The 25610-nt window shown below is 44.0% G+C and overlaps 1 protein-coding gene across 1 annotated transcript in view; it reads right to left on the reverse strand.

Moving 5' to 3' along the window:
- LATS2 (large tumor suppressor kinase 2) overlaps positions 1–23818 on the reverse strand; it is a 151191-nt gene extending 127373 nt beyond the window's left edge. The window contains exons 1-2 of the mRNA XM_029602527.1: positions 23684–23818; positions 6523–7059 (exon numbers count right to left, since the gene is read on the reverse strand). Coding sequence (XP_029458387.1) covers positions 6523–6852 — 330 coding nt within the window. The 5' untranslated portion in view covers positions 6853–7059; positions 23684–23818. The remainder of the gene's footprint in view (positions 1–6522; positions 7060–23683) is intronic.
- Positions 23819–25610: the final 1792 nt, after the last annotated feature.

Below are 25610 nucleotides of genomic sequence, written 5' to 3' on the forward strand. Positions count from 1 at the left end.
TAAACTCACTTGCCTTTTAAAACACTTGCCAAACTTTCTCTGTAGTTAGTCTCTCTGCCCAGCTCCAGTCGAATGTGAAATTGGGTAAGCATCTGCAATATTAGCGAGAACACAGGCAGGCAGAACTGTACAAAGTTCATAAGAGGAAGCTGCCCCGTGCCCATGGATAGCACTGGAAAAAGTGCAGATGCCACTTCACACTGGCGCCTAAAAATTCATCAAGGATAGTCTCAAAACATGGTCACTCAATCACAGCTTCCTTCTTCCCAACACAATGACTATGTTTCCCATGCATTCTGTCATTTGTAGTACACGTCATTGTTTGCCCGTGTTCACAGTTGGGCTTGACCCAGTATGGCAATTTCTTATGTTCTTACAGTTATATGTAGGCAGGAGTAAGAGTGGTGGTGTGGACCAGGTGTTTGCAATCTCAAACCTTTCTAAAGACTCACTAAATACAAGCACCCTTGGTGGAACATTATCTAACCTACAAACACGAGTTTTCTGATTTACACTGGTTTGTCACCAGGCCAGATTGAACCACTGTGAGCAATACTGGATTTATGCTTTACAATCAGTACAGCCTCCAGTGATGAACATGGACACTGAATGGCATACATTTCTATAAGTAACATCGGGTCAATACTGTATTGGTTTAATAATATTTTCTGTTAGGTTAAATATAAGGGTCTATTGTGTTTTTAAGGCTTAAACAAACATAATGAACCACAAAGTATCATAAATAACCAGTCTGAGACCATCATAAATATAAAAAGCATATGATATCTCACTTAATAGCGGCTATACAATGTGTTAACCACCCAAATGTTATTCTGCTCAAATACTTTTAATCATAGGTCTCACCAAAAGTTTTCAAACATAAGTCAGTTCTTTAGAATTAGAAGGATTTGTTCATCTTTACAAGACTTTAAGATACAGTCTTATTTGGCCCAACATTTTTTTTTGAAAGGGGCTACCCATTGATTGTGATTCGTACAGCATATCGGAAGGCCCTTTTTTTCAGATCATGATGCACTCCTGCAATATTGAAATACGAGAGAGAGTTCTCAAGATGTTTGGGTCTTGCAACACTCTGATAAGTCCTCTTTAATATCTCATAGTATTATGTGACATTGGCACATCCTTTGATTTCATTCAGTATTTTCAGAAACACCGCTAATCTCATATAAACGAGGTCCGACCGTCAAGGACCGGGTGGCGAGAGTTTTTCATGATCCTACTGATATGGGAAGTGCTGTGAATTCTGTGGGTCTTTTTTCTTGTCATGGCTGTGATATGTGAACTATTTACATTCAGGGCGAAATATGGGAGGACCAAAACACTCACATTGTTTATGAATATTGTAAACATACAGACTGAGTACAAAATAAATATTATATTTATATCTATATGTCCATGCCCTATGCTATATGTGGGATGCACAAAGAGACCCATAAGGGTAAGGCTACAGAAACATCGGAGCCATTTAAGAACTAAATTATCAGTCAGACAAGTCCTGATGAAGCACCGAAACAGGATTCATGTCAGCGTTTTTGACTTCTATACTTTTTCAGTGGCTAATACACAAAGATAAGTGTTAATCTTATTAGAAACTTTTTATATGCACAAAAAATATTTTTGAAAAATTTTGGAGAGACCTATGATTAAAAGTATTTGAGTGGTATAACATTTGAGTAATTAACAGTTTGTGTAACCAATGTTAAGTGAGATATGACATGTTCTTTATATTTATGATGGTCTCAAATTTGTTATTTATGCTAACTCGTGGTTTATATTGAGTGAAGTAACCTGTGAGCTTTTTTTTTTTTTTTTTTTTTATAAATTGACATTTATTGCCACGGAAGATAAGGTTCATTTTAAAAGTGTTTAATAAATATAATACCATACAGTTACTCATATGAAGGGCCTTTATATTTAGTGGTTATTTTTTGTAGTTTAACTCAATTATCTAATAAACAATCATCCACAACTGTTTCATCCCTTTGGACTGATTTCTATCCTAGCCTAAAATTCAATGCCTGCCACCAGCAGTAATAACTGCAGCCATCCAAACAAAAATGTACTGCAGCAGCTGTGGAAAAAAAAAAGAGAAAAAGCAAAGCAGCAGGAGAAGCCAGGAGAAGCAGCTGGGCTGTAGAAAAAAGTAGCAATTGGGAGAGAAAGACAGGAAGGGAAAGAAAGAAAAAATAAAATGTATAAAAGGATTTAAAAAAATCACGCTGAAGAATTTTCCCACAGCCTCTCAGAATTTTGGCTAGCACCTAAGCTTTCTAAAAGAAATTCCATCCTCGGACATGGGGGCAGGCCGTAGCCAGGAAACATTCTGGCTAACTGTTGCCTGGACTAAAGGTGCAGGGAAAAAAAAACCAAAAAAAAAAAAACCAGCAAGATGCGCTCGTGCAGCAAACAGGACTATGGTTTCTCAAAGCCCATGCGACACAGGTATTCAATTGTTGCAAGCAAAGCAGCAAGACTGAATGCAATTACTTCCCGACCGTTACTATCGCAGCACAAGCCAAAATACACGGCACGAAGTTTTGACCTTCCCTATGGTCTACTCTACACCAGTCCCTACAGCATCAGAGAGGGAGAAAGTCAAACAGCTCAATCACAGCTTCCTGATTCTACAAAAGGACTGTACGAGCAAGGAGCCTAGGGATGAGGTAGAACGGGAGGAGCCGTTATTTCAGCAGGTCTTACTATATTCCACTTGATCTGCAAGCAGTGTCACCAACATTCCCACTCAGCCAGTGCTGGGGACCTTTGCTGGCTGCTTTTTTATTCTTTTTTTTTTTTTAAGGCTATGATTGAAGCCTTGATTGACTCAACTGTTCACAAGTTTCACATGTGCGCCAATTCAACCCCTTTTAGTGTTTGTTACCATGTGTCCAACACATGTGCACTTATTTTTTGAAATGGTGCAGTTCTTTCTATCCTGGCCACACAGCATGGTCAATACAGCAGGCTAAGTAAGCTGAATTTGTTTTAGGGAACTGCTTACTGGCACATATTTACCATGTAATGTTACACACGGCCCCCTAAAAAATAGAGGGGCCGATGCAATATTTGTGCGCAGAAAGCGGGCGCTGAACAGTCAGTGCCTTTATCATCGCGCCCCGCCTAGGGGCGCCATGCAATATTTAAATAAGGGGGGCGGCCATCCACCAGTTAGGAAAATTGACGCAGAGTTTATCGGCGTCGGCTTTCCTGCACACAACTGCTGGTGCTTTTTTTTTTTTTTTTGGTTAATTTACTTTAGTTTTTCCCTCTACTTAATATTGCAACGATATTAAGTAGGAAGCAATACAGAAAAGCATTTTTTTCTGCTTTTCTGTACTAGTTTTAGGAGCGGCAGGCGTTAATTTCTGATCGCTAAAATGTGCATCAGGGGATTAGTTAGCACCTATACAACCCACGTCCAACTGCGGGTTATACAGTGCACTCGGCTGAGCGCACTGTATTGCATCGGCCCCACAATGCATGAATTTACCTTCACTTCTCTGCTGCCAGTTGAGGGCAGTGGGAATGCTGTCAAATTCTGATACTAGCAAAAATGAAATAGGAATACAAAGGAATAGGAAATGGAAGAGCCTTATTCCTCAGCATGCTATTATATTGGCGATTAATAACTGATAGTGTATAGTACTAAACAGTGTTTTTTTGTAAAGAGAAGAGCCAGATTACAGATTCAAGCCTTAGGATGTTCTGGATTTGGCCATTGTACTTCTGTAAACCTGACATCTCCAAACAGGGCAGCAGCTTACAGAAGCACCAAGGCCTGCAACAAAAGCAAACTACCCTGGCCCCCTTATACTTTTCACAACAATGAAGGGCGTTTTTAGCATTTTCAGTCTCTTCTTGGAACAATCATTAGCAGCCATTTGGCAAATACGAAGTGCTACATTTACAAGCCTCAAACAATAAGTCAGCGACAGTGACTCCTCTATTTATACTACATTGCCAACACAATCTAAAGTCATCAGCTTCATAGCCACAAAAACATTTGACTTCAAATACACAGGCCGATACAGTAGAGTGCGCTCCACCGGAGCGCACTGTTAGCCCAGGTTTGGACGTGCATTTTCAACACGCTAGCTTTACCCGTTATACAGTAAGGGGTAATAGCGCGTTGAAAACGTGCGTCCAACCCCCCAAAACTAATCGCGCCCGCAACATGCAAATGCATGTTGATGGCCCTATTAGTTATTCCCGCGCGATACAGAAAGTAAAATGTGCAGCCAAGCCGCACATTTTACTTTCAGAAATTAATGCCTGCCCAAAGACTGGCGTTAATTTCTGCCGGCGCCGGGGAAGTGTATAGAAAAGCAGAAAAAACTGCTTTTCTGTACACCTCTGACTTAATATCATAGTGATATTAAGTCGGAGGTCCCAAAAGTAAAAAAAAAGTAAAAATTAAAAAAAAATTAAAAATCGGCCCGCGGGTCGGAAGACGGACGCTCAATTATGCCGGCGTCAGTTTTTCAAACCCGTGGCTATCAAAAAGGAGGCGCTAGGGACGCGCTAGTGTCCCTAGCGCCTCCTTTTACCGCGGGCCCTAATTTGCATAGACCACCCTCCTGAATCGCACGCCCAGGAGTGTGGCCTGTGCACGTGCTGGGAAAGCGGGCGCTCGCCAGCTCTCCCGCGTGTTTTTCTGATTTGGCCTAACAGATAGCAGGTCTTTAAAAATAATTGATTATTGATTTACCAGTGATGTGATGTCCTTTCAATGTGATTTTCATTTGCCAGACTATACTCTAAAATGCACTGCTCTGGTTATATGGTTACTGGAACAGAGAGGGGATTTATATCACCTCAATCCTGAGATTCCCTCAGTGATATCAACTTCCACTGCTACATACTTCAAGAGAAAGGGCAAAGGTTTTCTCTCCAAGTCTCTAGCACTTTCAACACCTGCACATTTTTACAGATTGTTCATCTGATCGTGTTCCATCGTTTTCAGCAAAGTCAGCACGGCTTCAGAAAACCTCCAAAGTAGCTTGGAAAACTCATGCAGGAGAGTAAGTCGTAAAAGGGCTAATCATTCCTTAAGTTCTTAAAAGCTCAGTAGGGCCTCTGGCATCCCACTTCTCTGTTCCTCTAAATTTCTACTATAGTCACTTTACTCTATCTTTTTGCAACATGGTGCATTTGGGCAGAACTGCGAGTATTCTGACATTACCTACTTTACTTGTAGACAAAAATTACTGGTATGTAGGAATTCACAGCAGGAAAGCAGAACAAACGGTGGTGATCGGTGTATCAAGGGATTCTTTATTGGTATTTGCCCGACTCTGGCAGAGTTTCGCTCTCACAGGAGCTGCTTCAGGGGCTACTACAAGAACAATATTAATTAAAATTACACATACAAATTATAAAATAATAAATGGCAGACACATATACATTGAACAAATGGGCATAGCTGTGTATCAATACATATAAAATGTCACAAACGTAAGGTGTATCAAGGTTGTGTGCACTTATTGTAACAATGTGTGCAAAATACATAACATTTAACACATGAACATCTGTGCACACAGAGTGTTTTTGTTAAATTAATTTTTTTTTAAGTTCAACATTTTTATTATTTTCCTTATGTTTGTGACATTTTACATGTATTGATACACAGCTATGCCCATTTGTTCAATGTATGTGTGTGTCTGCCATTTATTATTTTATAATTTTTATGTGTAATTTTAAATTTATATTGTTCTTGTAGTAGCCCCAAGGCAGCTCCTACGAAAGCGAAACTCGGCCAGAGTCGGGCAAATACCAATAAAGAATCCCTTGATACACTGATCACCACAGTTTGTTCTGCTTTCCAGCATTATTGATTAGACTTCCGCTTTGCTTTTTGGAATTTACAGCAGGGAATACCTGCACATACCAGCTCAATTCAGGCCCTGCCTATCCACTACCCAGACAATTCGCTGAATAGAAAAGTTCAAAAGCAACCCTTGAGAATTAGAAAAAAACCCAGCTTGCACACTCTGCACTTCCCATCTCAGGCCCCCACCACCACTTTCTCTTCCACAGTTATTTGGCATCCCGGCAGAGGATGCTGCTCTGTGCAGCAGATACGGCAGACAGGTCACATTGCGCATGGGACTGTGAGCCAACACGTGCTCACAGTCCCCATGGCAACCCCACCCTTCCTTCGCCAGGTTTCTAGTTTGAAACAGAGGGGACAGGACGGTAAGCACGTGTTGGCTCACAGACCTGCACACAGTACAAGCTCCATGCCAGCCTGATTCCACAGAATCTCGCCCCAAACACATCTGCAAGGACACAAGTGAAGGGGGGGGAGGGTGGTGGGCCAGTCCACAGATGCAATTACAATTCAGGCCAACAAAATTAATAAGTTTTCTCCAGCAGATATAAAACTTTTACTTTGAATTCTAGATCTACACATTTCAATATACTGCAGTACTACTGTGATTTCTATGCAAGTAGCATCAGGTCAGGTCCATATTTTAAGCATAAAGTAGAACATCAACATACCTGATCACATCCTGCATTCACCAATTCCTGGAGCATTTGCCTGTTAACGTCTGCAGCTGCTGAAGTCCCCGATTCATTAGCAAACGGCAACAAAGAATACCTTATTTCTCGCAATGCTTTTTGGTAGGGTCCAAACTTTGCGGTCGGTCTCAACTGCTGCTGCCTAGCTGCATCTTTCCCTCCTACAATTTTAGGATGAAGCCCTGGGTCGCTTCCTGCTTCAGGAGGTAACCCTTGTCCTGAAGGTTGTTTTAAACCTTCTCGAATCTCCTGAAGCCTTTGTCGGCTGTTTCCAGAGTAAACCGTTGCAGGGAAAGTCTTTGGCCTCATTATCAATCCAGTTTTCTGAGCATATAAATCAGTCTTCTCACTCTTAAATTCTTCAATCTAAAAGTATCCTCCTTAAGGTATCAGTTGGTTGACAACATGGTCTCTCACAATGGCATCCTCTTATTTCACCTCATAGTCTTGATCAACTCCAAAGATGGCAAAAAAACAAAAAAAAAAACTACCGATCTTCATTTGCACTGTTTGCACCTGAAATACAATAAAAGATACTGTTATTATACAAAGTAACAAAATAGTTGTTGTGGCAGATCAGGACTTCCTGGCCCACCCAATTTGCACAGTTGTCTCCAACTGTGCTACTGCAGACCCTGTTCTAACTCTCCAGTCTTTTCCCCACCTTGCCCTCAATATCTGTCCCATGCAAGCTTGAATACTGGCACAATTTTGCTTGCTAGCACCACCTGTACTGGTAGGCAATTCCAGATGTCTGCTACTCTTTCAGTAATGTATTCCTTCCCATCCTCTCTGCTTCCAATTTCCTTGCCTTAAGCTTCTTTTTCTATGGAAAATGTTTCTTTTTGCTATGCTATGGAAACCTCCAAAATATTTGAAGATATCTTTCATCTCTCTCTTTTCCACCTTTCTTCTTCTTCAAGACAAAGAGTCCCTGAAGCCTCTCTGGGTAGAACTGGTCTGCAGGACAATCTGCCATCTTTTCAATGTGGGTGCAATATTGTCTCTCTCTCTCTCTCTCTTCCTATTGGTCACGTCTTTCTGCATGAATCTGAGAATAAATGTCAGCTTTTACGATACTGTTTTTGATATGGTGCTCTCACAATATAAATAGCAAATGGAAAATAGAAAAGAAAAACCAAATTATTTGATATAGAGAAACAAATAATGAAGCAACCACCTCTACTATCAAGAAAAACTATCACTAGTGACCAATGGAAAGGCAGCAGGATTATCTTTTTCCTTCTAGTAACTGCTCTTCTAATGTACTGCTAGCTTTCTACAGTTATTTTTGAATGTTGTTAACTGTTTTGGGTGATACGGTGGGACTAAGGGGTGCGGGGGCGTTGGTGGCACATAAACCAAAATTAGATTACTCACACTGACTGTCAATTTTCAAGTCATCTGAGATGATTAACTCTGAGGGCCGTTCCCTGTTTGGCCACTACCAATTCTTGATCTCCCAAACAATAAATACACATTAGATTTTCAGACCCTAAATACACGAGTTTATACTTTTCAAGCAGTTACACAGCTGTGAAGCAGTTGACCATTCCTCCAGTTCTTTCAGGTCACCCATTTTTCCATTCGGTTTGGTATGTTTTTCCTGTTACAGATTTTTAGGTCATCTGCATACAGACATATTTTACTTCAAGTGCTTCACAATGTCCCTAATAAAGATACTAACAAGTACTGGCCCCAGCATAGAGTCCTCATGCATCACACTTTACCTTCACTACTCTGAACGCTATTGACAGCTATTCTCCAAGTTCAGTCGTTTAACCAGCCCCTCACCTGGTTAACTGTCTATCCTACCCCAGTCTCCTGCACTGGTTAGTGTGTTTACCTGTCTTCTAGATGGAACAGGCTCAAAAGACCCATTGAAGACCAAGCAAGCAAAATCCACTGCACCTTTCTGATCAGCTCAAGCGTGACAAAATCTCCCCAATGCAATACTAGAATTGTCTAAACTGCTGAAATGCACTTGTTTGAAGGTACTGATGTTTTCTTCAAGCGCACGTCCATAGCTTTACCCACTGCTGAAGCTGGACTGACAGGTTCACACTCTCGTCTATTCCTCATTTCCGTGCTTCCAGACAAGGAATATAATCTGTCCTCCACCAGTCCTTCAGAACCTCTTGCATCCTAATACAAAAGCTGGCTAGAACTGTGATGGGTGCAAGCTGCACTTTTTTGTTTCTTTTTAGTGAGGGTAAAAAATATTTAGAAAAAAAACTTAGGAACCAGCCAAAAACTGTATGACGTCAGGAACATTTTCTTAAGTTTTTTTGTTTTTTTTTAAGTTCCCCCCTTATTTTGTGCCTTAGTGGTCTTTTCTGTCCTTACCCCTCCCCAGGCAGGCAGCCGATGCAGTACAAGTAACTTCCTGGCCACAAAAATTGAGTACCACCTTCTCCAAAGGGCACCCTCAATGCCACTTGTCAGCCAGCCATCACTGTTTTGGCAACCACCTTGCCTTCCTTTCCAGGCAGGTACTTATCTTCATGAGGACACTTACCAAGGTGACAATCTGGCAGCTCGTGGGGTTGTGTTGAGACCTCTTCTCGACAAAACAAAAAGAGAGTGGAGAGTAATCGAGAAAGATTGGGCAGTGGTACATGGATCTTAGCGTAAAATCTCCCACTTTGGATCTGGGAAATGACTCCCCAGATCTCCTTGTGATCCAGGAAACCACAACAGTTTGGGACCGTTGATCAATTACGGCAGAATCCGCCGCAGGAATCACAGGAAATGCCAGCAGCCACCCCCTCAAACATGGGAAGGGAGACCAAGACAATTAGTGATGTGAAACAAGTTACCCGGCAGAGTATTTGGAAACTGATGTCTTGCTTGAAGGCTGACATGGAAGGCATGCAACATTCTGCATCATGTTTTAAGGTGAAAGTTATAAGTCAAGAAAATGCAGTTCAGAATTTTATAAGAGAAGCAGAATTGGATTTAAAATATACTAATCTGCAAGGTACGAAATGTGACGCTGGTCCAAGATAATGCATATTTAAAAGAGAAAGTTTGAAAATTTGCAGGACATGCAGCAGGAACTGTCTCTTATGTATATCTATAGAGTGCTGCATGTGTTTTATAGCATTATAGAAATAAGCAGTGCCCAGAAACAAGTTACCTGGAGGAGACTGGGGAGGGAGATAGCTTGACAAACATTTGTTGGGGGGTGATGCATAGCCAGTTAGTAGATCCTGTTGAGGCACAGGGACAAACTACTAGAGATGTGCAATCAGTTTTTGGATTTCTGTGTGTTTCACACATAAGTGCCTATATAATGAATGAACAATGTACGCACAAAACGAATGGCATGCACGTCTGTCTAAAGTGTGACCATTGGGCGCAAACCATTCGTTGTGCATCCATTTGTTCATTCGTTAGATACTAGATAGGTGTCCAAACAAATGAAATGAATGCACATCCCTACAAACTACATGACCACTTGAAGTCTCTTTTAGCTCTATTTTAATTAGATTATCTGTGCATAAAACATGATCAGCAGTTCACCACATGCATTCCATAGCTTGTGGTATATTTGAAGAGTCAGGAATGGGGCTTCCAAAAAGAGGCTATTCCTGGACCAATCAGGAAGCAAGTGATGCCTCAGTACTAGCACTATTCATGGTAATCGTAAACAGGAAACTACTATTTTTGTCATAGCATCTTCTGCAAACCTAAATATGAATAGCAAAATATCAGAAAGTCACTTACTACTAAGTATAGCAGTAGTTTGGTTGCCGTGTTAGTCCACTTGAATGCACAGAAAAAGAATTAACAATTAAAAACAAAATATATAGGAAAAACAAGTACCCATGTGCACAGAGTAATATGAATATATATACTCTTCTTCTGTATTACCACAGAATGAATTGAGATCAATTATGTCTTTATAAAATATATTTTGATTACTATACTCCATTTTGGAGTGCTGACTTTTTTTTTTTTTTTTTTAATGTTTTCACGTTCACATGCTGGACATGTTGGACTCACAGAAATAAAGGGTAACATACACACATACACATATATATCCTCTTACATAACACCGAGTTTTTGTGATTCCAGGAAACACACACATACACGATGGGCATACACACAGAGTTGGGCTGAATTGTTGTGAATCAGCCACTGGGATCCAAGAAAGTCACGAACCAAACTGCTTCCTCTCCCCACAGAGGCTGCAGACAGTCACTGCCTGAACCAGACTGCCCCCCACTGCAGCCCAAGTGAGGGTGAGGAGAGGAGGAGCATAACAAGTTTATGGGGGGAGAAAAGTGTGTGTGGGATTGGGAAGAGAGGAGAGCTAGGAAGAAGTGAGTGGGGGCAGATAATAGTTACAAAAAAAAAAAAAAAAGAAGCTTTTGCTCCAATTAACCAATTTCACCATAAATATTTTTCAGGTCTCCAAAAGTACACACATTGTGTTAAAAATAACAATCACACGGTACGCATAAGAAAATCCTGCCACAAACGTTTTAAATCTGCTGCATATCTAAATAAATGTATATACAGTTTATATTGTTTAATAAAAAAATTAAAAAAAAAAAGTTTCCCAACTTCTTGTACCTGGCAGATTCTTTTCCTTTCATTTTTATAGTTTCCATTCTTCATATATACTGTTTAACCTTTCAGTCTTTTTTTTTTTTAATTTTTCTTCTCTCATGCCTCTCACCTTTCCCCTCCAGACTCTCACCCTCCACCATATATTCTTTGGCTCGTCTCCAATGCTGCCTCACCCTTGCCTTTGATGCCAGGGTCTCTCCTTACTGGGAGCCATGTGATGGCAGGTACAGCAACAATACCTGGCCGCTGAGGTGGCAGGGAGAGCAACGGGAATTCCAAAGGCGGGTGGGAAGCAGCAGGCAGAAGGATCCACCAAAGCCTGTCATAGCCGGGGAAGTGGAAGAACAGCAGCCGCCACCAGGATGGCCTCAGTGCCGGAGAAGTTCTGGAGTGGCAGCTGCTGGGTAGTGCTGCATGACAGAGAGAGGAGCAGCAGCAGCAGAGACAAAAGGAAGGGAGAGCAATCTGCCACAACAAATTTGGCGGCAGCAGCTACCACATTTGTGGACTCACTGTAAACAAGGTGCCACCAGTAAATCTGAAGACTGAGGCTTTCCTTGCCAGAGTTCTCAGTTTATTATTACCTCTAACTAATCTGGAGCTCACCAGGCAAATAATCATAAAATGCATCAGGTATTTCTCCTGCTTTCTCTCACATGTAGGCAAAGCAGTGACTAACAAAGCAAGAGGCTCTTCATTCATGAGCATTTAAATTCACTAAGCAACCTTCCTCACCCTACTCCTTTCACCCCATGACGCATAGCCTTCAAAGGAGGTTTGACAAAGAAATACTGAATATGGCAGCCTAGCTACTGCCTGATCTCCTGCACCGGAAATCCTCAGTCCCCCACAACTAAAGGTCCATGGGGCCAATGCAATATTAAGGGCAATAAGGAGCGATGAGGATCATGGTTCCCTGGTCCTGTTGGAGCTTCAGGAGAGTCTTCGACACTAGCAGAAGCAGAGGATACGCATAAAGGAGGCCTGTGCCCCAATGTCGGGTGAAGGCATCTGATGTTAGTTTGCCGTTCTCTCTGAACAGGGTGCAGAACTGATCTACCTTCCTGTTGCAGGGGGAAGTGAAGAGATCCATGTCCAGGGTTCCCCAGAGACGAAAGACCCAATCTGCAACCTCCTGCTTCAGGAACCACTCGTGGGGGTGGAAGGAACAACTCAGTTCATCCGCCACCACATTCTCCATCCCCAGCAGGTAAATGGCTCATAGCAGAATGCCCTGGGACAGAGCCCAAGACCAGATTTGGACCGCCTCCTAGCAAAGGATGAACAATCTCATGCCTCCTGCTTGAGATACCACATCGCCACCTGATTGTCGGTGTGGACAAGGACTGCCTTGTTGGCCAGGCAATCTCAAAATGCACAAAGAGAGTATTGGATTGCACAGAGCTCCAGGAAGTTTATCTGACACTTCGCTTCCTGAACAGACCATCAACCCTGGGTGCGGAGACCCTTCATATGGGCACCTCAACCCAGGTTGGAGGCATCCATGGTGAGCACAATTAGAGTAGGGGAAGCCTGGAAGGGCACCCCTTATCACCAAATTGGACAGATTCTCCCACCATGACAAGGAGTCCCGGAATAGCGGAGTAATAAAGATGTGCTCCCGAATGTCCTGGAAGGCCTGGCGCCATTGGGATTGCAGGGTCCACTGCGCTCTGTGCATGTGTAGACAGGTGAAGGCAGTGACATGGATGGTTGCAGCCATATGCCTCAACAGACGGAGCATATGGTGCGCCGAGATCTGGCGGCTCTGAGAGGTCATTCTTGCCAGGGACACCACGGTGAGGGCTCAATCCCGGGGTAGTAATGTCCTGGCCTGGGCCGTGTTGAACCTGGCACCAATAAAAATCAGCTGAGGCGATAGAACAAGCTGCAACTTTGGGTAGTTGATCAGAAACCTCACGGTCTCCAACACCCAAACGGTGTAGTGCAGGGATCGCAGTGCTCCCTCCTGGGTGGCACTCTTTATAAGCCAGTCGTCCAAGTAGGGAAAAACTTGCACTCGCAGCTGCCACAGGTAGGCCCCTACCACGGCTAGGCACTTTGTGAAGATGCAACACCCTGTACTGAAAGTGCTTTTCACCCACCACAAAGCAAAGATATTTCCTGTGAACTTGGGAAATCTCGATGTGGGCATAAGCGTCTTTTAGATCGAAGGAGCAAAGCCAGTCCCCCCTTCACAGGAGAAGAATCAAGGCGCCCAACGAGACCATCTTTAACTTCTCCCGCTTCAGGAATTTGTTCAAGGCTCTCAGGTTCAGAATAAGACTGAGTCCCCCTGTTCTCTTTGGAATCAGGAAATACCTGGAGCAGAACCCGCTTCCTCGTTGCCATGGCGGGACGGGCTCGACGACCCTGGCCATTATAAGGTTGGAGAGCTCTGTCAAAAGTAGCTCCTGATTCACTGAAGGGCCCTAAAAGGGACACAGGGGACAGTCCGGAGGGATGCCCTGAAAGTTCAACCTGTACCCGCGATGAATGATGGACAGGACCCACAGGTCCAAGGTGACGGACGGCCAGCAGACTGTAAAGAACTGCAGCTGACCCCTGACATGACGGCCTTCCCATCAAGGGCACAGGTAGCTGGCTTACACTGCCTCCCAGCCAGTCAAAACCCTGTAGTGGGGCTTTGCTGGTGTGCCGGCTGAATCCTAGGGGCTTGTTGTTGCCTCAGGCGAGCCCTGGGGCCAGCCCACTGAGACCTTGCTCTGGTCGCTGGCGGGAAGTACTTACTTGGTCAATAAAAGGGGCTCTTCGGCCCTTGCCTTGAGGGCTTCTTGCCTGAGGACTGCAGGTCCGATGTGCTGGAGGGTCTCATGATGATCCTTCAGCTGTGCTACTGCCTCCTTAATCTTAGCCCCGAAGAGATTCTCTCTGGTATAGGGCAAGTCTGCAATACGCTCTTGAACCTCTGGATGGAGGTCAGAGGCTTCGAGCCAGCCATGTGACAGGCTCCAATGCCCACTGAGGCCACTCTTGCCAACATCTCAAACACGTCGTATGCAGACCGGACCTCATGCTTATCATATTCCAAGTCCTGCTGGACCACTTCCAAGAAGCCCTCCTGAGGTTGCTGAGGCAGGCACTCGATCAGATCTTGAACCTGCTTCCAGAGGTTCCTGGAATGCTGGCCCATAACTGGTAGCAGGCAATGCTGGCCGCCAGCAGGGAACCCTGGAAGACCTTCCTCCCCAGGGTGTCCAGAGCCAGGGTGTTCTCGGCTCGGGGGAGCCAAGGCAAGCCTCACACTACCTCCCGACCGATGAGACTAGGCCAGAGAGGCTCTCTACAGGCACATCCTGTCAAAACAACACTAAGTAGAAGAGCTCTTTCCACCGCGGGCCCTATACATTGGAATTCACTCCCACCAGCCCTCAGGCTCGAACAATCGTCACCCACCTTCAAAAAAAGACTTAAGACCTGGTTGTTCAACCAAGCATTCTCATAACCCATTTATCCTATCACAGATCCCTACGGAAGACCCTTCCCCTTGACACTTCCACAACATCCTTCCAACACTAATATTCCATTCTTACTAGCTCTCTCCCATTGAATGTCATGACAGTGGCTTTAGGTTTCGCCAAGACAGTCCCAGCGACTTCACACACTGTTCCTCCAAGCTCTTTGTATATAAATTGTATTCTCCCTGTTCATTGTAAGTTTTTATCCACGTTTCACTCACCCTGTTCTATGTAACACATTATTCTTTATATTGTCATTGTAATTGTTGAAATGTGAACCGAAGTGATTAGTAACTTTGTTACCTGAACTGCAGTATATAAAACTGTTAAATAAATAAATAAATAAAAATATAGGGTGGACTCTACCATCACAGACTTGTGTGGTAGCTGGCAGCATTCAGGCCCCATGGTAGGCTGAACTAGATACACCGCATCAGTCTTCCTGTTCACAGAAGGTACTGAGATGAGGTGTTCCCAGAGCTGGACAAAATTCTTTGAAGATGTCATGGACTGGGACAGCCACCACCTCCTTAGGTGCATCCACAAACTGGAGGTCTGCCAGCATCTTGTGCTTGGAGTCCACCTCATTCAGGAGCTGGAAGGGGATGGATTTTGCCATGGCCCACACAAAGCCGGCAAATGTCAAGTTCTCAGGCGGGGACTTATGCCTCTCCTCTGGAGGAGAATGCTCAGAGGGTAGGTCCTCAGCTAGCAGAAGAAGACTCAGAGGCATCCTCTCCCCATGGGTCATATGGGCATCCTCCTCACTGAGATCGCCCAGGGATACCGGCGGGGGAACCCTCACTATGCTCTTGGCGCAGGGTACCAGAAGCCCAAAAGGCACTGAGGGCACTGCAAGCATCGGAGGCACAGAGGGCTTCGATGGACCTGGTAGGGGCTTGGGCGATGCCGTCTGCAGAGTCGGTCTTGGAAGAGGCGCCACTGGGCCCGATGGTCCTCCCTAATCCAAAGAATCGGCAATGGGAATGGTCTTCGTTAAAGGCAGCATCTGTGCCCAGGGCACCAGCAGCAGCTGCATCGGCAGAGCACCAATGAGCATATCCAAGCGCTCCAGCAATGGTGCCAGCATTGACAGCCCCAACAGGACTGGCGGCTCGATGCCTTGTAGGGCTCGGCCGACCGTCAACCATACTCTGCGTTCTAACTCCTCCTCAAATGCTACCTAGGAGAGGATAGCTGGAGAAGGAGGAGGGGTTGCCTGGACTCCCTTGGAGCCCCGAGGGAGACCAATGTCCAGCACCCATATCAGTGGCGACCACCTTGGGTCCTAGGCCTCAATGGAAGGCGATGCCTCCTCAGCCTGGGGCCACTTCAGGGGCATCTCAGCCCATGCCAGTGCCTTCCCAAATTTGGTCTCATGCGAGGATGGAGAACGATGACTGTGCTTCCTCGCCTTCCCACAGTGCTCGGCCTGGTCTTTCTCTAGCGCCGAGAGATACTGTGATGATCCGGACCCGGAAAGGAAGGAACGAGATGTAGGCCGGTCCTCAGCGCCTAATTCGATCTGGAGACCCGGCAGTGTAGAAGACAGCGTGACCTCAGTAGCCACCAGACCCTCTTTCCCCAGGGGCATCGAGGACCCTGACACAGAGGTCAAAGGACTTCCTGGGGTCGAGCAGCTTCTTTTTTACCTATGTGTGCGCAGCGACCCTTGGGGGTCAACTGGGCTCAGAGGGGGCACCCCCTAACATCGTGAGATTCTCCCAAGGAACACAGACCTTGTAGGGGTCTGTAATAGATATCATCCGAGGGCATTGGGCGCATCAGCGAAAGCCCGATGCCATGTCAAAAAACAACAGACGAGCAGTCGATGGTCGGCAGTCACCAGGAGATGGCACGGACAGAAATCAACCACAAAGAATGTAAAACTCACCGTGACACCCACTAAGACCGGGACAAGGTCGAGGGTCCTGGCGCAGGAAAAAGACCAAGAAAAACTCAAACGTGGCAGTTTTCCCAAGAAAAAAATAGCGCAAGCTCCACATCCACGAGATAACAGCAGAAAAAGAGACTGAAGAGGGACCCAGCGTGGATGCTGGGCATGCTCAGGGTGCCAGTTTTCAGTGTCAGGCTCCATCTGATGATGTCACCCACTTGTGAGGACTACCATTCTGCTTGTCCTAGGAGAATGTCCAAACTTGTAGCAGCTTAAACAGATTTTTATTAAATCTCAAGGATGTATCACAAGATAACATATTCCAAGTCCACTTGCATGGTCCCCCCCCAACACGGACCGTGTATTAATTAACTTGGTCAGGAGGGACCTCAGTAGTTCTATGGGAAGGAGATGACCCATGAACTACAGAAGAAGCCAGCTACAGGGAGCAATGCAGAACTCTCAGTACAGGTGCGACATTATCCCTTCCATAGTGGCCACCACCTTTGTGATATCTTGGTCACTTCAGAATAACATGCGCCTGCCACTATTTCACCTTGGTCATGCGCCTTGTGGCCACTGCCAAACCTACTTTCTCCTTGACACGTTCCATCTTTACTCATCCCTTTTCAAGTAAATCTGTCAGACTCTGGTTTACCTCCAATTGTTTCACTGAAGGGGTTGTTTATATTATATGCTGTCCTTGCCCACTGTTTGTGGGCAAAAGATCTGAGCATCAGAACCCGCATTTATGAACATTGTTCCTGTCTACATTTAGAACGTGAACCTGCCCCCTTGGTGAAACACTAGTATGAGGCACAACATACTTTTTCTGACCTCTGTTTTTGTATCATTGCTCTCTGTGCCCCACCAGCTTGTGGCAGTGATTTTGCATGATTGTTGCTCCAGAGTGATCAAAGGTGGATTCACACCTTGAGCTTGGTCTCTCCTAGTGGGCTAAATCAAAACTTCGAGTGGTCAGTTTTTCAATTATTTAGCTTATTTGAAAATACCTCCACATGTACCAATTTGCCCCTTCTCCTTCACCCGCCCCCTCCGCTCTCATATTCCTCTCCAGACTTCCAAATGTTTTCTTTGATCACTCATCATTAAGTTAGGTGACAATGTTTATTCTAACATGCTGTTTGACATGTTCCAAATTTTCATTAAGCTCTGGTAGGTATACAGACTAGCTTTATGAATACTACTTTAAATACAACTGTATCTCTGATATCTTGGATACCATGTATCTTTGTCCTTCATAAGTTAATTACAATTTTCTTTGTTGTTTAGATTCCAGGTCCCTTCTAATGCAGTTGAATCGAAACTCGGTCCATGTCAGGGGACCATCAATCTGGACTATAAGACATTATGTGCTTGAAATTCTTTAGGCCTTTTCACAACCAATCAAAAGAGTATGCAATTTCTTCACTACGCAATCTGACATACTACCATTCCTTCTTGGTATTGTTGGTCATTTTTCACCAGCAACTGTGGTAGGACTAAAAGGAATCACTGCCAATTAAGATCCATAACTCTGGACATAGGCCATTAGGGATGCCACCTTTAAGGAATATCCTTTGAGAATATGTGACAAAGCATCTGGAAAGGGGGAGACAAGAGTTCTAAGAACCAGATCCAGATTCCACTGAGGCACCGGAGCCCCAAGGAAAGAAACAAATACGCTTATCATCATATTTCCTAAATAGGATGTCTGTACCATGAAACAGCTGCCACTGGGACCCCCAGGGAATTAAGGGCTCAGCCCTTGTCAAAAACCCTTACTCAGGAAGGTCAGTATGGACAGGATGTCCACCTGTCAGCCTGAAATGGCCAGAGATCTGAAAGAAGCCTCAAGTCTAATGAGACTCCAGCAGAAAGTTCAGAGAGAAATACTCTTCAGCAGTGACTAACACACTCCTTAAGAAATAGGCTAAGATAAAAAAAACCAAAGAAAACAGCCAGTTCCTGGCTTACCAGGTTGCGAGAAAATAGATGAACATTTTTTTCCTAGCAGCTGAAGAATCTGTCGGTCTTGGAAACTTGTGATTTGCCACTGTATTCAATTGTGAGGGATACCCTTAATCTATTCTCTGCGGGAAAGCTTCCAGTCTGCGCTCACACACTCTCTGGGAGCAATCTTTTCCTATTGAGGACGTCAATTTAAACTTCTGCTATCCTTGCAACATGAGCTGCTAAAGCCGCAGTAAGTTTTGTTCTGCCCACCAGAACAGCTTGCTTTCTTTCCAGCCTATCAGTAGACTCCAAGGCCGGCCTGAATGCCTTAGATTCCAGTCTGTTTATAGATCACGTTGCTTCTTATTTTTCTTTGAATTAGATCTCTTGAGCTATGCAAGGTGTGACAGAACACACCCCAGTGCACATATGAAATGCCCACAATCAATCTGGGAGGATCCAGATCCTTTCCCTTTTGATAAATCGTGGTACCTGTCACCCAACTCAGGATAACCCTGACTGAGTGGATGAGGGAGATACACCCCACAGTGCTTTGACTGCAGGGGCTAGCAGCACAACAAAGAAATCTGAAGCCATAAGTGTGCCCTGGCTCCAGGGAATTAGATCCAGAGAGTACATCACAGAACCTAGGAGCTGATGATACTCCTACACATGGGAGACCTCCATGGGATAATTATCACACCTGAGCTAACCATTTACTGACTCTCACCCGAGTTAGGATGGCTCTGCTTACCTTGATATTAAGATAAGCGCCTCCTCCTGCTCCCAGCAAACCCATGAACTGGGTTCAGACTTCCTGTGCAGCTCACCAATCAGCCCAAAATTACAAGGTGTCGATTTTAAGACCCGCGTGTGACTCCCGGCGCATGCACATGGACATGGCTATTTCATAAACACGCGCACGTTATAAAATACGATATCCGCACGCACATGTGTGGCGGACTAACATCTGTGCTTGGGGGGGAGGGGGGGGATTTTAAGAGCCCACGCATGGCGATGGGAGTAGGGCTTCCCCAGATCCCTCCCAGTCCGCTCCACTTAAGGAGCAGACTGGGAGGGAACTTCCCTATCCCCCTACCTAACCTTCCTACCCTTTCCCTCTCCTCCCCAACCCCTTCTTAGCTACGTACTTTTTTGTTTGTTTGTTTGATTACTTACTGCTCCTCTGGAGTAATCTACTCTGGGACAGCATCAAACACCTCAGTAAAACAATCTTGTTTGTAAGAAAAGAGATGCAAAAAAACCAATATTCATATTTAACAAATAAAATAAGAAATAACATTCAGTGGTATTTACCTTATCAGAAAAATTAATTTGCATGTGAAATGAATCTTTGTCTCTTGCCTGGAATGGGCTTCATGCAAATTCAAAGACTCCAGACTATTTCAAATCATTCACCAGGGTAATTCTCTTATATAACCTATGGTCCAAAAGTGAATATCAATCTCTATAAAATATTTTGCTTAACTTGCACGTTACGACATTGCTATGCTTATCGAATGCTAGCAAAAAGTCTGCCACTTGTTCAGATACTTATTAATCCCAATTTTCAAAGACCTACCACGGACCATGTTACAACAGATTACCGTAACTGTTTTTTTCCGGGGTTCATTTATAGTATGATTCGTTTTAAACACTTCAAAAAGAGCTGCCATGAAAGATGAAATCTTTTTATTTGGGGGTGGGGGGGGGGGGGGGGGGGAGTGCCACCTCAGAAGGTGGCAAAGGGGTGGGCAGGATCTCCAAAGACTCTCAGGGTGATTTCTTTGAGCCTCTGGGGGAGGGAGGTATTGTATCAGCACCCTGGCCCTTTAATTTTCCTTCAGGAGCACCTGGCAGCCGTCTGCGGCCCGATGCTCTCTCGGGAAAATTACACCTCCCTCAAATGTGCTAAAATTAAGGGGCTGACATTTTTCAGCCCCATAATGCATAGTTTTATTCATTGCCCAAACTTCAGACAAACGCAGTTATTGATCTAATTTATTAACACCAAAGAAAAAAATATTTTCAAAGTTCACACACTTCACAAAACATAACTATACATCTACAGAAAATCCCATACATCTTAAAAAGAAGATCACTAAAACATGGCAGAAACCCTCCATATCATCTCCACAACACCTCCAAAATCCATCCCCCCCTTTCTGAACCCTCATCCCCTCTCACATCACTCTGACCTGGACTACTGTAACCTGCTCTTCATGGGTCTACCACTGAATGATCGCTCTCTATTGCAGTTTATACAAAATTCAGTAACACAATTTAGCATGCCATCACAATCATGTAATCCTTTTCAAGTTACTACACTAGCTCCCTATCTCTTTCCATATAAAATTCAAGCTTTTTATACTCGCCGATAAGTGCATTCAGTCTATAGCAACTCATTACCTTTCCTCTCTTATTTCCCTATACATCCTCTTTCCATATTTTGTTCATTAGGTAAACTGCTCTTACTCGTACCCTTCCCCACCACTATGATCAAATCTCATCTCCATGCATTCCCTCTGGCTGTACTAAATGGCTGGAACAGTTGTTCCTGAACACAAACGCCAAGTTCGCTTGCTTACCAGTTTCAATTCCAGCCTGAAAATTCACCTCAAGGCTGCTTTTAAGAACTGAACTTCAGCTCTTGCTCATTCAAAAGATTTTTCAGTCTGAGCTCTAGACAGGGGAGTGGATTCCTCAGTTTTGGTCAGAAAAGAGGCCAGTATGCCATCTAAGAAGAGGCTTATTTCCAACTATTTACAGACCAGAAACCTCCTTGTAACATATCCAGATCCCAAACATCATATCTTAATATTCAATTAAAAGTATCCCTCCTCAATTTAACCCCACCTGTCTTAAACCCTTTCAGTCATGGCCTTGCTGCCTTAACTCAAAGCTTCATTTTTTGTTGTTGTTGTGCGTTCTGTCTTCATTAGATGGTAAGCTCCAAAAAAGTAAGTACTGCTCAGTATGTGTACCTGCACAGCGTTGTGTGTGCCTGAATTGCACTAAACAAATAACAATAATGATATTCCTCGGTACTTCTGTATTCTATGTTGTATGTATAAATCCACAAATCAACCAGTAACTGTCTTCAAAGGATGTGAATTAATTTTATTTGTTAGATACTGGAATATGCAGTTGCACAGAAGTGCTCTGGTGGACCTTCCCCTCCCTTTCACCCCAAATAATGAGCTGCCAATCAGGTCATCATGAGATATTAGTCCAGTCCCTATTTTATAACTCCCATTCCAATGCATTCTACAGGAATAGAGATGGAACAGCATTGGGATGTCAAACAGAAAATACAAACTGAGATCACATCCCATGAGACAAGGAGTTAAAACTCATAACACTGTCCAGTCTTATTTGTTCTAAGGAGGTCATGTTAAACTTAGAAACAAAAGCAAAACAGTCAAAATGGAATAAAGAAAAGAAACTATTGCTACAACTAGGCTTGAACTTTATCAGGATTTTTCTAGGCAAAACTGTTTTCAGCACCAATGCTACATATAGAAAAGGACCATCTGTTTGTTAGAAGAGGTCCAAGGGTCAAGTAAATGCAGTATAAACCAACAGCAACATATTTAACCTCAAGGCACAAAGTTCAGTCAAAATATTAAAAATCAGTTATAGAGCCAGGGCTTCCAAATGGCAATATTTTAAATTAGATGATAACCACTGAAAATTTAACAGAAGAAATGCTGGATTTGAGGTGCTCAGCACTCTTTCCCCCTCTTCCCCAACCAATCCAGTCAGATCCCAGCTCTCGCTTCCACCCCCCAATCCAGCCCACCCCTCTCCCCAGCCCAATCTGCAAATATATGCATGTACTTTAGTACATGCATGTCTACACTTTCCTGCAGCTAGCAGGGTGCACACATGCATGCCAATTCGCATGAGACACCACTTTAAGATATATCTATAGATATATATAGAGAAAGAGAGACACACACACAGTACAACGTTCATGTATTTTTAGAGAAAGGTATGGCTGCTGTTAATCCACTTAAATGATGGAAATAATGGTTAACAAAACCAGAAGCCAAAAAATATATTTAATCCAATAAAAAAGTATCACCATATATCTATTTTGCTTTTATTTGTTAAACTTTATTTTCAGCTATTTTTAGTGACAGGAAATATTGCTTCACAAAAGACTAATCCAGGTGCATTGAAGCCCAGCTGATTTCACATTACAGTTCACAGTATGCAGGTTCTCTCATTATCGGACAAAGAAGGCAATCTACATTTGACAGGCTAGCACAGTTCAGCTCTGACAGGCAAAACACAAACCAGAGTGGATTAATCCGCAAAGGAAAAATACACAGTGGGTGATCTTCAGTAAAATGAACACACATTGCTTTCCAACCTTTTGTCAAATGAGCTTTGACTGCAAGTGTTTTATGATTATGACTATTACTGTAATCTGCAAACTGGACATATGGTTTTATGAAATATAAGCATGTTAAATTTATCTTTTAAGCTTGTTCCTTTTCTTGAACTTTTCCACTTCTGCTTTCCCTTCATTCCTTCATTTTTCAAATCATGTTCCTGTTCTCCTCTAACTTCTCAAGTTATGTTCTCGTTCGTCCCTCTCTCTACCTCCATCTGTTCCCATTTCACAGCGCAGCTACTTCCTTCCCTCACTCCATCTCTATCTTTCTCCCCTCAGTTTCTTCAGATCCAGGGAACTTTATTGGCATGGCAAACTTTGTACATGTTCTTCTCTCGCTCCATACCAGTTCCCAGTGCAACAAGACGGCACGGCCAAGACTGGTGCTCCGGGTGGTATTTGCCAGTATCGTGCGACGGGGACTTACTCAGCGGAGGCAGGCATGGGGGGGAAGGAGAGCGGTTGCGATAATGTCAGCCCGGCCTGCTCCAGCTTTTCATCTTCCAGGACCAGGATCCGAGCCAGGGAAGTTCCTATCATAACCCTGATACTATGAGGGCGGACACCAAGCAAAGGGGGGAGGGGGGGGGCGCGCAAGCAAGCAGTACCCTCCCCGAAGAGCCCCCCATCCGCTTCCAAAACAATGAGAAATAAAAGCAATCGGCCAATGAACCCTGCGGAAAGCAACAGCTGGAAGGGGTTGCAGGACAAGGAATGCACTCATCCAAAGACGCCTAAAGTAGCGTCCTACGCTGGGTGAGGAGTGCCCCTCCCCCGCCCAATTTTTTTGATCGCCCTTACCACTTTCCCATATCAGCCCAAACGCACCTTGTTATATTGCGCCGTCGTCGCCGCCTCCTCATCCAGCCACCAGCAACGACCCTCGCAAAAGCGAGGCTGGCAGCGGAGGCGGCCCAACTAATGGCTACTCTGGCATCCAGTCTCGCCTCCCCTGCCCAGCACGCCAGGACTGAGGAATTGAACGTGAGGACGCACGCTGCACGTCTCTAGCCCGCTGACGTCACGACATTTTTCTTCCTCCCGGAGCCTTAGGGATGCACCGCCCACCGTTCGCCTCATATTGCGTCAGCGGCAGCAACAGCAAATGAGCGACGGTAGGATCGTGAAGCGGAACATTTCGGTTTTTCCGTGCTCGCTGCCTCAATGGGCATGGTATTCGTCTTTCTCTCAGGACAGTCTGTTCTCATACTGTTGATGCCCATTAAAATCAAATCCCCCCGTTAGTAGCTGGGATTCAGACGGGAGACAAAAATGTAAGTATAGGGCAGTGGCTACTCAATTCTGTGGCGTAGCTGGGATTCAGACGGGAGACAAAAATGTAAGTATAGGGCAGTGGCTACTCAATTCTGTGGCGTAGTTGAAAGCAAGACAAAAAGCAAGAGTCTAGGCCAGGAGGTTAACAAACACATTTCAAGGATGAGCCAGAGCTGGTATAAATATATTTCAAGCAGGTTGTAAATAACATAAATGGTCTAAATATGCATAACTATTATAGCAGCTATAAATTTACTTCTACGACTAATACTTACAATTAAAAGAATATGTTCATGATTAAGAATTACATTGGTATAGTTACAGTGCCTATCTTATTTACTGCTACTGCTGCTTCTTGATACCTGTCACTTCTTAGTTTTAACCAGTGTATCAAAGCCAGGAGCAAGTGACTGAGCTGTGGTAACTTTGAGTAGTGTGCTCAGATGTGTGACAGTAAGCTGAAGACGAAGTTGTTCACAGATATATGTTGACCCAGACATAGATGGAATTTTTGAAGCAAAATACATCAGCCTGGGATAATTTGGTCCAACATACTGATAAAATGTTCCAGTATCAGCAACAGAAAGCTTATCCTTCAAAACAGAAGCACACTGCGGCTCGATTATTTCTATCTAAAGCTCTTCCGAAACTTTGTGCACACTCAGAAAATGGATCACAAAAAAAATTACAAAATCTTTTGCAAGGTTTATGTAGTTAGAAAACCTTACTTAGAATTCATCTTTTACCTTAGAAATAGTACCCATGATATGCTGATATTTTAAAGTTGGAACGTGTACTGGTTTGAGTCCCACATCGATCTTCTAAACCCCAGGTGAGTTGGGTATGCTGTCGAGGCAGTATTCACAACTTGGGGGGAGGGGAAACATGGGCAACACCTAGAGGACAATTATAACATTGCTTGCAATGGGGGGTGGGGGAGGGGAAACATGGGCAACATCTAGGAGACAATTATAAAACTGCTTGCAATGGGACAAAGTCCATGGGTACCTTTCACCTATGGGCTTTTCACCAATTTTCAAAGGGAATAGGCATGCAAACTATCCCTTTATTTTATTTTTATTTCACTGTTCTGCCTCTACAATGTATGTGTATGTTTATTTATTATGCTGCCACTCTGTGTCATCTTATCGTATTGCTTAGCTTAGATTCTCTGCAAGTGCAGAGCAATTTTTTTCCATTGATAAGCAGGGCTGAATTATCCATGATCTGTGGGTGATGCTCTCTGATGGAACTGTCTCTCCAAGCTCTACTGGGCATGCACGAGAGCTCCCTCGTGAGCATCGTCATCTCAGCTCCTCAGTCTGTTTTTGTGCTCTGCATGGACATTAAATCAGTCTTTCTACAAGTTTTGGGCATTCATTTCCCTTTTCCTTGCTAGGCGAGCCCAACAACAGCACTTTTTAGTGCTACTTCCTGTTAAGGGAATTCTCAGGGGAAAAAAAGAAGAAAAATCTGGCTT

The sequence above is a fragment of the Rhinatrema bivittatum genome, chromosome 5 (genome assembly GCF_901001135.1).
Source record: "Rhinatrema bivittatum chromosome 5, aRhiBiv1.1, whole genome shotgun sequence".
In the NCBI taxonomy this organism is placed as follows: Eukaryota; Metazoa; Chordata; class Amphibia; order Gymnophiona; family Rhinatrematidae; genus Rhinatrema; species Rhinatrema bivittatum.